This window comes from Amphimedon queenslandica, unplaced genomic scaffold, assembly GCF_000090795.2.
Source record: "Amphimedon queenslandica unplaced genomic scaffold, v1.1 AMPQUscaffold_13521, whole genome shotgun sequence".
Classification (NCBI taxonomy): domain Eukaryota; kingdom Metazoa; phylum Porifera; class Demospongiae; order Haplosclerida; family Niphatidae; genus Amphimedon; species Amphimedon queenslandica.
In genome coordinates, this window is record NW_003546243.1 from 1,225,409 (window position 1) to 1,238,015 (window position 12,607).

The 12,607-nt window shown below is 36.2% G+C and overlaps 2 protein-coding genes across 2 annotated transcripts; one reads left to right on the top strand and one right to left on the bottom strand.

Annotated features, from left to right (window-relative positions):
- The first annotated feature begins 1,135 nt into the window (after positions 1–1,135).
- Positions 1,136–6,474, top strand: LOC109580696 (uncharacterized). The gene is made up of 19 exons (XM_019994153.1): positions 1,136–1,216; positions 1,271–1,366; positions 1,452–1,654; positions 1,695–1,888; positions 1,956–2,049; positions 2,093–2,200; positions 2,524–2,782; positions 2,992–3,176; positions 3,335–3,528; positions 3,622–3,752; positions 3,871–4,001; positions 4,982–5,084; positions 5,169–5,366; positions 5,667–5,748; positions 5,794–5,829; positions 5,889–5,918; positions 5,977–6,076; positions 6,126–6,236; positions 6,288–6,474. The coding sequence occupies exons 1-19, from the start codon at positions 1,195–1,197 to the stop codon at positions 6,387–6,389; spliced, it is 2,379 nt and encodes a 792-aa protein (XP_019849712.1). The 5' UTR covers positions 1,136–1,194; the 3' UTR covers positions 6,390–6,474.
- Position 6,475: 1 nt separating this feature from the next.
- On the bottom strand, positions 6,476–11,435 carry LOC109580694 (uncharacterized). The gene is made up of 8 exons (XM_019994148.1): positions 11,258–11,435; positions 11,105–11,201; positions 10,344–10,403; positions 9,896–9,952; positions 8,003–9,834; positions 7,566–7,613; positions 7,068–7,164; positions 6,476–6,959 (listed from the first exon to the last, which is right to left on the bottom strand). The coding sequence occupies exons 1-8, from the start codon at positions 11,297–11,299 to the stop codon at positions 6,595–6,597; spliced, it is 2,598 nt and encodes an 865-aa protein (XP_019849707.1). The 5' UTR covers positions 11,300–11,435; the 3' UTR covers positions 6,476–6,594.
- Between the last annotated feature and the right edge of the window lie 1,172 nt (positions 11,436–12,607).

Sequence of the window (12,607 nt, forward strand, 5' to 3'; positions counted from 1 at the left end):
ACCCTTACTAAAAACAAAGGTAGTATTACCTGCATCATAGGAACCAACCTCAAACATCCAACTGGCCCAGTGTCCTGGTCTCCAAGCCTGTACGATAGCACCAGTAGGATCTTTGTATGGTTGATTGGGAAGAACAGATTTATCTGCTACCATTCCAGAGGGTATTCTATAAGTAAAAGCTCCACCTCCTGAAGTACCACTACCACACCAGTAACCTGCTGGTGGATCAAAGTATTTACAAGGTCCTCCTATACCAAGTTGATATTTCTGGAAGCTAGCAGATGAGTTGCGAAGAGGAGTGTCCGGATTGACCTCCGTGTCTGGCTTTTGTGGTAGAGTGGGTGGTAACCACTTCTTTGCCTTGAGGCTTGAACTAAAACCATTTAAAAATGGATTAGCATTTGGATAGCGGGCACGAATAGCACGAGAATCATCTACAATAAATCCAAGCATTGAATCAATATTATCTGAGGAAAGATCTGCTTTATAAATGTTTGCATTATTGTCCATTTTATATGCCTCCCAGTTTGGTTGAATTGGTTTTCCTCCACTAATCCACACTTCTTCATTTTGAAAATTTTGAATGGTCAGTCCAGAATCTCTTTGATCAAGCATGAGAGTCTCTGTCAAATAAAATGTACCCTCCCTAAGAATGATTGTTGCAGGTGGTGAAGAACGTGAAGCACTGAGAGCTTTCTCAATTGTTTTAAAAGGATGTTGCATTGTTCCTGGATCAGAATCACTACCTTTGCTTGCGTCAACATAATATGTTGTTCCTGCATCAGAGGTTTCAAAAGTAGGTGGAACATAGCCTTTATCATCAGGTATGAAGTCAACAGAGACATTACAATTCTGTGCTTCTTGTGCTCCATTTAATGCATCAGCAATCTGTTGGAACTGCATCTTGGTTCGAAATGGCTGTATCTTTCTAGCATACTTCATAGCAAGGTCCCTCATCTTGCAATCAAAAGATTTCATGTCAGCAGAGGAATAACTGACCAGGGAGGTTGCCATTATAAAGAGTAGAAGTGCTTTGGAAGACATTTTCTTTGGTTCTTTCTTTCAACAGTTTTCCAGCTCCACCCTTATAAAGGTCAAACAAAAAAGCACAGCTGTACAGCATGACTGCGTGACACACCCACGCATATAAATTAACATTTATTTTATAATTTTTATTAACAACGCATCGTGAAAATGAATGGAGGCGATAATGGAGGTCAGTCAGTAATTAAAATGTGTCTGATTTACATACATTTCCTTTTTGCTTTAGAGCCTATTCGTGCTCCTATTAATGGAGATGGTCCTATGGTTATTATTGAGAACGAAGGAGTAGTAAATCCACCAGCTAGACCTGATGACATTGAAAGTAAGAGCTGGGTTAGATCCTTGGTTAAATCATAGATAAATGACTTAGATCTCGCTCTTAATTAATGTATAATTATTCTGAGTAGGTGCTGATAATATTGAACAATTGTTTCGTGTTGTCGAAAATTTGACTCGGGAAAATTTGAACATCATGCAAGACCTTGTCAGAATGACAGGACTTGGCGAACCCCATAACGTAGAGGAAGAAGACATAACAAAGAGAATTGGAGGAGAGAAGACACTAGAGGAAGATCTAGCCATTGATTCCACACTGATTGACCTCGCAGATGTAAGCTGTATGGTTTTGTCTTTTATTTCTTTCTTTTTAGAATACACTGAGTCGTCTCAAAGGTGTATTAAAATGGCTGCAAGAGATTCAGCCTCAGAAATTTGACGTCCCTCAGTTTAATGATGCCATAGAGAAAGTCCTTAGGCAACTGGTAGACAAAAGGGTCTACATTTGCGTCTTGGGTCGATACAATGTCGGCAAGACTACTCTAATTAATGCCTTGCTAAGGAATGAGTGAGTACTATATAATATTTACTATTATTAATTTAGTAAGTTCACCAATGATTTGTTGTTTTGATAGAGTGTTACCTGTTCATATTGTACCAGAGACGGCCATTACATTGTACATTCAGCATGATGACAAGTTAAAGGATACTGTCCATGTACCACCAGAAGTAAGTAGTACACACAATGTAGCATTATTTATGCTATTAATAGCCTAGACTCATTAACTATGATGACTCACAACTTTTGGCTAAAGGAGTAGAGCAGGTGAGAAAAACGTTGAGTAAACTTCATCGTGAGATCAGAGAAAAATCAGTTAGGGTGAGTAAGACAATGGAGAATGTGTTGTAATTTTATTTAATGTGTGTGTAATTGTGCATGCTACCGTATATAGCGCTTTAATTTGGTGGAGTTTTATTTTGGCGATTGGCGGTTTGGAAGCAGAATTGCCAATAATAAAACCACCAATCATTAATGCGCATGCTCAGTAATGCACGTGTACACAAAAATCGCCAAATTAAAACCGTCAATTACAATTTTACAGCAAAATTGCCAAAATAAAACGCTATATGGTAAATCAATTTCTCATTATATGTAATTGAAAGTTGCAGTAATCTTGTTTTCTATTATACATGTGTATATAGAGTAACAACAACTATCTGCTCAAGATCAATTTTCCACTTTTAAGTGTAAGGTACGAGGATAATGAAAAACTCAATCGGAACCCAGTACCAATGCTAGTTGATACTCCCGGCTCTAATGAAGTCGGGGAGGCACAGTTTCAGATAATGGCCGAGCAGAACCTCAAATCAGCAGCTGCTTATATCTTTGTGATGAAATATGATGACATTAAGAATAAAGAGGACTATGCTGCCCTGAAGATGATATACGACAGAGACCCAAGTAAGTGATGAAGGTTACGGTAGCAGGTGTACTATTGCCATGTTGTTGTCTTTGTGGATTAATAATAAATATTCCTGGATATTGAAAGTTGTTTTTGGCTGTGGGCATTAGTCTAGCTATGACAAGCTGTGTCATAGACCACTTTTATGTATTCGTAATTCTCACGTGAACTATAGATAATATAGATAAATATTATTTTGTGTCTGTAGGTATATTTCAGAGTGAGAGGCTCACTATTGTCATCACTTATTATGACAAGGCTTATGAGAATGAGCACAGCCATATGACAGTCAAGGCTATACAAGAGCTTGTGGCAAGGACAATCAGTCAAGAGATCAAAGCCAATGTATCTAATAATATAATAATACCTATCTGCGGAAAACTAGCTAGTGATGTAAGCTTTTATTATAATGATGTATTAATTTTGAAGGTTAAAACCTTCTGTGTTAACACCTTTCTTGTTAACACCTCAACGTGTTAACAACTTGTGAACAAGATTGTTCCTTGTCATTACATTATTATAAATAATGTACTCTATTCCTTTGCCTATAGGCCCGTCAGTGTGGCAGAATAAGTGGTGCTAAACGGACTTACAATGAAGTACAGATGAGTATAATATCGGTCAAATCTTTTGAGTCAGTTGACTCCGATCTCAGCAAAACTTCACAGGAAGTTTTTTCAATGCAGAAAGATGATGTACTTAGAACTGCAGAGGAGGTTTGTAGGATTGCAGAACTCGAGGAGAGGTGAAGATTGAGTTTATATTGTACTCGTTATTGGTGTCTTAGATCTGTAGTATTCATATACATGTACTTATAAATTATAATGATCTGCTTTAGGATCAAGTTAGTGATAGCAAAGCTGTCTTCAGTTTGGAAGAGCAACATTGTTGGAAGCTGTCACTCTTTCCTTGATTCTACCTCTGATTGTATCAGCCAACTACAAGAAGTAGTGGAAAGAGATGTTAGAGGTAAAGTGGATGCTCATTTGGATGATAGGGTCATGCTAAAAGCCTAATATTAACAATAAATATCAGCTAAAACTTCCATAAAAAAACATACATATGTAAGATTATATCTCTTTTATAGATATTACTGATCAGATACATCATGCTTCCAGGGCAGTTGATCATCATAAGGATATGTTAAAGAGCATTACACGTGAATCAGAAGTATTAATACGTCTGAGAGAGTCCTTTGATGCTGACGCAAACTATGATGTAAGATGATAATGAAAGGAGAAGCCAATTGTCAAAAAAAAGACTTTTCCATTTTTATAATTTTTCTGATGCATATACATGTCCTTATGTTGTGTAGCAAGTTTGAGCAGATTCCGATTAAGTTTAGATTTTTTATGAATTTTTAAAGTTGTTCAAAAATCAAGCCAAAATCCCTGTACTATAGTACAGGGATTTCGGCCAAATTTCGCCAAAAATGACAAGGAGAGAATTTTGCGTTTTCATAATTTTTTCTGATGCATATACATGTCCTTATATTGTGTAGCAAGTTTGGGCAGATTCCGATCAAGTTTGGATTTTTTTATGAATTTTTAAAGTTGCTCAAAAATCGGGCCAAAGTCCCTGTACTATAGTACAGGGATTTCGGCCAAATTTCGCCAAAAATGACAAGGAGAGAATTTTGCGTTTTTATAATTTTTCCTGATGCATATACATGTCTTTATATTGTGTAGCAAGTTTGAGCAAATTCCGATCAAATTTAGATTTTTTATGAATTTTTAAACTTGCTCCAAAATCGTGCCAAAGTCCCTGTACTATAGTACAGGGATTTTGACCAAATTTCGCCAAAAATGACAAGGAGAGAATTTTGCGTTTTTATAAATTTTTCTGATGCATATACATGTCTTTATATTGTGTAGCAAGTTTGAGCAAATTCCGATCAAATTTAGATTTTTTATGAATTTTTAAACTTGCTCCAAAATCGTGCCAAAGTCCCTGTACTATAGTACAGGGATTTTGACCAAATTTCACCAAAAATGACAAGGAGAGAATTTTGCGTTTTTATAAATTTTTCTGATGCATATATATGTCTTTATATTGTGTAGCAAGTTTGGGCATATTCCGATCAAATTTGGATTTTTTTTTACGAATTTTAATGTTGCTGCCAAAGTCCCTGTACTTCATGTATTATAGTACAGAGTGCCCATACAGTTATGTGATTGACCTGATGCATCTGCTGTTAGGCTAAGTTTCACAGAAAAATTGAAGACCGTCTTCAAACTCTGAAGCATACATTGACTGAGAAAAGAAGAGTTAGGAAATACAGCATTCAGGAGCTAACAGCAGGTGGTTGCTCAAATAATAACTACATGTACTTAAAAATAATTGAACTGATACCTAGTTTGGTATTTTATCAATTTTTTTCTGAAGAGGTCAATGAATCATTTCAGAAGAATGTAATGACGGAAATAAAGACGTGGTTCTTTCAAACTAAATTTGTCAAGTGTCAGAGATGTCTTCATCTAAGAACCCAGAGGATATCAGAGAAGTTTGGGCGGTTTCGGGCAGCAGTGGCAATGGTACAGGAACATGGGGCAACACCACAAACAATGGCATCATTCTATCAAGGTTATTGGGCTTAGAGTACACTTCCTCTGTTCTAGTATACTTCTTCATCCAAATTAATTATTTTTTGTTTACTTCCAAATCTTGTTAGCACCTCAAAGTGTGAACAATTAGGTAGTAAATAAAGTGTAAAAATTCAGATGAGACTTTTTTCATGTAAGCATAGTCTTGAAATTGGCTCAAACTTTCTACATAGTAAAAAATATATATAAATGAAAAATGCATAAAATAGTATGGGTGCTTTTTGAATTAATGATACATAATATTAGTGACTGTGGTTAGTAATGGTCTCTTAATCATTAGAACTTGGAGCTGAACCAGTTGGTGATGATGTTGATGATGTAATGGAGTCAAAACTAAATAACATGGCAGTAGCTGATTTAAAGTGATAAAATCTAAGACTTAATTTTATTTTAATTTTTTGTTACAGTACAATCATTCACAAGACATATTCATTTCGAATGAAGTAAGTGAAAGATGTGAAATGTGTTCTTGTACTTACTATCAACATGCTTTGTTTTTTAGGCTACCATTTGTAAAAGCCAATGTTCTAAAGTAAAAATAATAAATGATAAGATGTATGCTATAGTGGTCTGGTGTCCTTATATTATAGTGAAGAAGATATTATTGATCAGTTGGTTGCAAATAGGAGAAATGCGATTAAAGAGCTTCATGGAGAGTTCTTTGCAGCCATTAAGGAGCCCATTGTATTAGTAAGTGAATGAACCAAGAGCTAGGCATTAGTATTTCTTTATTTTGCAGCATTTTTTCAAATTATATGTGAACACTGTGTTGAAAGAGTTGCAGATGTTTGAGAGGATGTTAGAGAGAGATGGAGGTCACGAGAAAGTTCGCAGAGCTTTTGATAAAAAGGTAATATCTCTATAGCTATATAGCTATATTAATGTTTTCTCTTTTTTATAGGATGAGTTGGCTCCAAAGCAACAAATAAAGAGGGACTGTCAAGTCTTGCAAAGTCACCTTAAAAAATTAAAATCAAAACTGACCATTATGTCAGAGCAGTAGAGTAACATTTTCTTCTATTTGTAACTGTGCATTATTAATATTTGTATTTTCATATACATAATGTGCAAACAAAATTAATGAACAAACTCAGTTTTTTTGAGTAAAAATAATGAAAAATACATTATTTAAATAATAATTGTGCCATAGAGTGATTATACATAAACATGTGCATACAAAAATGTATGCGTGAAGGGACTAGAAGTATCTAAGCACAGAATTGCTCAATGACAGTTCTAATCCAGCATGTCTTCAGTGTAGCATACACTCTATCAGTTGTTAGCAGTTCGTATAGCATGTAATGATCATCTTTCTCATCCAACCCTCTGTCAGCCTTTATAGCAGCTACTAGGCACATCACTCCCTTGAAGCCAGCTCCAGTCACAGCATCAAGGATAACTTTAACTGCTTGAGAGCGTTGTGAGTTGTTCTCTGCTATGACTATGGCATCGAGTTGATCCGGACTAACTAGTATCTTCGATTGATATAAATGATTCCTGACTCCAAGATCAAGGTGATCGACAATGTGGGTATAATGACTCTCAATGTATTTTGAAATTATGCTATCACCACCTAATATAAAAGATAATATCCTGATTTTCCTCTCTGTAACTTTTTATTATTTACATGCTACATTATTTGTGGCCCAAGTTCTATAGCAACAGTTGAAAATTGACATACCTTCTGTATCAGAAGACAGGCTGTCCTGCATAGCAACTATCTTGATATTGTTACTAGTTATAGTGTCCAATACAATATCATCAGATATAATACTTGCCTAAAAAATAAGATGACAATATTAACAAAGTCATCATTCAGTATCATTGTGCCATGCAAAGGCTATAGCTCATGGTTTTTCTCAAAAATGGCTCCAAAATCACCCTTAATTTTTTTACATTTTCTAATACATTTTGGTGCCCTTATGTTGTGTAGAAAGTTTGAGCTGTTTCTGACAAATAATTTTTGAGTTTTTATGCTAATATATCATTAGCTTTGATCAAAACAGGATTTTTATTCCAAAAGTTGTGCTAACATACAAAAGGGGCATAAGCCCCTTTTGTCCAAAGTTATGACAACAGTTAATGATTATGGCTTCTAATAGTGAAACACCTGTTACCTACATGTATGAACAAGAGTATCTACTCTTGCTAGGAATAATAACATTTTATTAGGACTTACTGGTCTGGTGGCCTTTGGAAAAAGATAACTACTCTCTACATTGAAGTACTAAAAGGAAAACATCAAATAAACCAACGATTGATTGAACTGAGTATGTACAGTACAACCAAATATGTAGACACAATTAAGAAACAGGTGTTTGGGGGAATATATCTATCCTTTAGGTGGGCTCTTACTCCCAACACTTTGCTGCTGATATAAGAGGTCAATTGGTGTAACTGGATGTTTACTAAATGATTTGTACCACCTTTGATGTCATACTATATAATGACACATTGGCACCTAATCTAGACATACACTATCTTTACTCTTTTAGCAAAAACTACTACATTACAAATATTATGCTTAAATTATAGTTAAAAAGTAACACAAACACAATTTAGAAAGCTATTGTACTCTAATGGGGAAAACTGCACAACGGGGATAAGTGCAATTACCTCATGATGTTCTGTTGCTTTTGTAGCAATCCAGAATGAGCGAGAGTTGTCCACATCACAAAGCTTTGTCCTGTATAACTTGCGCATGCACTCCAGGTAAGAAGTGAGAACTCTTGTCAAATGAAGGTGACCTTTCACTTGAGAGCATCGAGAGTCCCGACACTCAAAGAACCCACTCAACGCTTGTTGATTGCTTATTTCGGGCGGTAATAATTCGCTGATTCTTTCCTTTAATTCTCCGATAATCTTACCAGCAACAGTACACAGACTGCTATATTGAACGGGGACATTGTAGAGCGTAGCTAGTGATACTTTAATGTATCCGTGTACATTACTTAGTTGGATGGAATAGTCGCCTAACTTGTCAAGCTTCATCTCAAAAACTGCCAAAGAGCGACACTGGCATTTACTGAGTTTGAGTATTGTGGAGGATTTCATCCACAGCGACGCAACGAGCTTCTCGAAAAACCCAGGAGGCATTGAACCCAACGGAGTGAGTATGTATATTGGAGAGATGCGTGGGTTTTCTGGAAACTCAAGGCTCTGATGAAATGGTAGAAAGAGAGTAGAGAAGTACTCAGTGGGTTTGCCTCTATTGACTAGCAAACTATGAGCGCCCAGTAAATGAACGAGTGACCGCAACGAGTCAGACTTAGCGTCATCGTTGTCTTTCTTCCAGTCTATGTTAAACAAATAAGGACAGTCTATTCTTGTGGTCTGAGAGAGAGACTTTAACTGTCCAAGACTAGAGAAGAGCCACTGAGGGTCAATAACGACACACGAATCAGAAATTTTGAGAACGAGTTGAAGGGATTGCAATGTGGATATCAATATGTGAAGATCCTCTGGTGATATCAGAAATACGTCTGCTACTTCTATGAACTGCTTCATAGACAATACCGGTACATTGTATTTCAAGCTGTATGCTTTGATGTAAACTGTGAATGAGAACCACTCCCAGCAGAAGCTCTCCTTGTGATTGAGGATATCAGCAACTGGTGGTGGGCTATCCAAATCATTCGTTATTAGTACTTTTGGGGAACAACTCCTATTGGTGTTTTCCTCAAACATTTTGCTTAACTTGCTCACCAAACAGTTTCCGATGGATTCCAACACTTCCCCTGTCAGGGCCTGATCACCAAAACAAGTTTCCTTACGAAATTGGTCGGCATCTGAAAGATGAAACAAAATTTGTGAGGGAGTGCTTGATTGAGCAGTAGAGACTACGTTTGCTTGCTGTAAGAGTAGGTCCATCTTGGTTTGGGTTTTTCCAGAAAGGAAGTAATGAACTGGTGAAGTGACTTGAGTATCGGGCAAAGACTTAAGGCTGGAGCTAAGGAACAAGGTTGGCTTCCATAAGGAGTAAAACTGTGGCTCCAAGACACTGCAGAATGGAAAGTCGGTCCCATTCACATGTTGATGAATGTGTAGAACCAGAGGCTGAGATGAGGGAGAAAGAAATGACGACGAGAACTGGTTGCGTAACAACTGATTGAATGATCTGTAAGAATGAGTGACCGGGGGTGGAGGGGAGTTTGATCCACGTGTACCGAACGACGACATGAGATTCTCTGTGAGAATTGGACACAACTCTCCATCACTCAAAAGGTAGAGGCCATTGCTGGGCTCAAAGCCAAACAACGCCTTACAAGTGGTAGCAATTTGATCCTTGCTACCCAGTAAGCATATGTTGCATATCGATATGTTCTTTGTTATCTCTGGCAGGTTTTGTGAGGTATTAGTACTGTCAGTTGTTATGTCACCGAGTGACAATGGCGACGATAAGTTTAGTTCAGTGCTCATTGATAGATTCAAATCTCTTGAACCATGTTCTAATAGTAAGAGAATAGATAATAATAGTTATAAGCTATTCAAAGACTTAGTCCAACTAACCTGTTTTATCAATAAATACATAGTCTGGATCATCAGAGGATTGTCTTTCTATATAACCTAAAGATGATAAGAAGTAACACTAAACACTGAATCCTATCATATTGACAAAGTTTGTACATGCAAGGAATGTGCTGAATATGCTATTATATTATAGCTACACTAAAGTTGATAAATTAGACACTTAAACAACTTAAAATGTCATGATAAGTCATGAATTTTGCATTAGATTAGCATGTGCATGGTTCTTTTAGCTAGCGTAGATTGATTTATACTATATCCTGTCACGGATCATAGTCACGCAGTCATGCATTAATTATAATGATATCTTAGTCATGGATGGCAACTTGTGAAAAATGCTTATCTATACTCATAATTTCAATATACATGTACATGCGGTAAATGTAAAATGTATGAAAACAAATGAGTCTTTAATGAATTAGATACTAACTTTGTCTTCGTTCACAGATATTCAAAAAGCCATCAACTTCCATTTCTTCAAGTGATAACGCTACACAAAGAAGATTATAAAAATCACTGCATCACTACAATATATTTACAACTTAATATAAAAGTGACAATCCTATGGACTTAGAAATTTAATATCAAGGTTTGTAATTAATGTAGGCATGTACCTAACAGTATACAACATCCTGTTAATGGATGGTTTTAAAGTGATTAATGCATCCTTGGGAACTGTGAGTGTACATGTGTGGCCTCGAATGTGTATGCACTAATAGTTGTTTATAAAGATTGTGAATGTTGTCAATGCACAATAATAAAATGCAATAATTGTATTCACAAAGTCCCGGTGGTGGTTAAAAGATAAATGGAAAAATCCCCTTATCTCCAAATAAGGAGTGAAAAAACTAACCCACACAAAACAAACTGAGATTGGGTTAATGTCACTAGTCATTACAGATTGAACAATACTGAGTCTATTAGCATTGCTTGAGTCTATTAGCGTTGCCTGCACAATATATACACAATCATACCCTAAAATTTACACAACAGTAACTACATGTTATGAAGCATCCCAGTTGACCCTCCTTCACTTCTTGGCTCACAAGACAACTGTTCACAGCTACAAGCATGCAATGTCAATTTTTGGGCTTTTGCCCCTTTATAATTCCATCTGTAAACACTAATTGACTTTACAATAAAGCCGAGCCTAACTAACAATCAGTATAATAAAATCTATTACTGATTTACATTTTTCATCTCTTGGCTCGGCTTTGGCTAGTCTCCTCTTCTTACACATACATGTAGATCTAAGGCCCAAGAGTTTATCTTTAATCTTCCCAGGCACCTAAAATGAGATAGAGTAGAATCTAAACCACAATACAGGGCAACTGAAGCACTTACAATACTGCTGCATTGTCTCTTTTCTGTTCTTGCAGGATACATCGACGCTCTCTTGACCTATGCTCTTACCCGCTACCGGTATGTCTCCACTACAAATCGCACAAAATTTTATCAAGGACTTTCTTTGGGGCTACGGCCTCCTCTTTATAAGAAGATAGAAAATCGATCTAGAGGCGGAGCTTGCTTACAAATGAATCATCACCAGATATTAGAGTAAATGAAAGGGATAGGAAACCACCGTAAAATTTATGGGCATGTCATGCGTTGCCTAGCGACGTATGCACGTTGTCGTTTTTCTTACCGGGAAACTAGGAAAATGGAGGACCATCACTGGACTTCTTGGCTTATAATTCGTGTCCGATATGGAGTACAGATCCAGTTCCAGGTCAGCTGCAAAGATCAAGATCATATCTATCCATTGATACCTGGTTCAGAAGGACTGCACTAATGGCCCAAATGAAATCCTATCTTGAACTCCTACTGTCAAGTTGTCCAAACTGCCGATTTTGTTTTGTACCTTTTTCTGAAAGTCAATTTTATGAACCATCTATTGGTGTTTAAAGACATTAACCAATGTTATAACCGAGGTCTTGAGACATCTTCTAATAGGAAATATTGTATGGTTGTGATTTCTAAGCAAAAAGTAGACCCAAGTTTTGCTTTTGTTTTGTACCCTTAACTCGCCAGTAACAAATATTCTAGCCTTAAACTTTTTTGTATCAGTCTGTACTTCAAATGCGGAGGTCTTCCACATGTTTTGGGGCTTTCCTTCTATTTCATAAATAAAATAAAAATAAATATTCACTTTTACAATTTTTCACAATTAGAGATAATTTTGAATGATACAAGAGCATAAATATCATATGAAAGAAAATAGAATATTTAGCACAGCCATAAAGAAGGTACTACATAGCAAAGAAGCTATTCATTTTGTTTCTGGAGCTCAGAATGCAGCAGAGAAGTGCCCTTGTCATCACTGCAGGACCTTATTCTAATTTTTCATACACCATTTTACTCTAATAATCCGTTCAATTTAATACGGTATTAGCAACTAGCATTTCCTGCCGGGAACGGTGGTTTCCTATCCCTTTCATTTACTCTAATATCTATGTCATCACACAGATAATAGAGTATGAATATACTTAATTAATAGTTTAATGATAGCAAATTATTACCATAATTTTTATTGACATTTTGATAAATATGTCATAGTGTCATTAAAGTATTTACTCATGACAAATGTAGACTTTTTCTTGATATGTTTAGGAGCTCTTGGTGGTACACGATAATGATGCAATAGACCATATTTTGCTGGAACATAGTAACTGTCATTATAACCTTCCTTTACTG

What these genes read in the sequence shown, in the direction of transcription:
- LOC109580696 (XM_019994153.1), top strand. Translation starts at nt 1,195, where the DNA reads ATGAATGGAGGCGATAATGGAG. An exon ending in AATGCCTTGCTAAGGAATGA is followed by an intron (nt 1,889 to 1,955) that starts GTGAGTACTATA and finishes TTGTTTTGATAG; the next exon opens with AGTGTTACCTGTTCATATTG. An exon ending in CATTCAGGAGCTAACAGCAG is followed by an intron (nt 5,085 to 5,168) that starts GTGGTTGCTCAA and finishes TTTTTTCTGAAG; the next exon opens with AGGTCAATGAATCATTTCAG.
- LOC109580694 (XM_019994148.1), bottom strand. Translation starts at nt 11,299, where the DNA reads ATGTATCCTGCAAGAACAGAAAAGAGACAATGCAGCAGTATT. An exon ending in CGAGCCAAGAGATGAAAAAT is followed by an intron (nt 10,404 to 11,104) that starts GTAAATCAGTAA and finishes TTCTTTGTGTAG; the next exon opens with CGTTATCACTTGAAGAAATG. An exon ending in AAGCAACAGAACATCATGAG is followed by an intron (nt 7,614 to 8,002) that starts GTAATTGCACTT and finishes TTTTCCTTTTAG; the next exon opens with TACTTCAATGTAGAGAGTAG.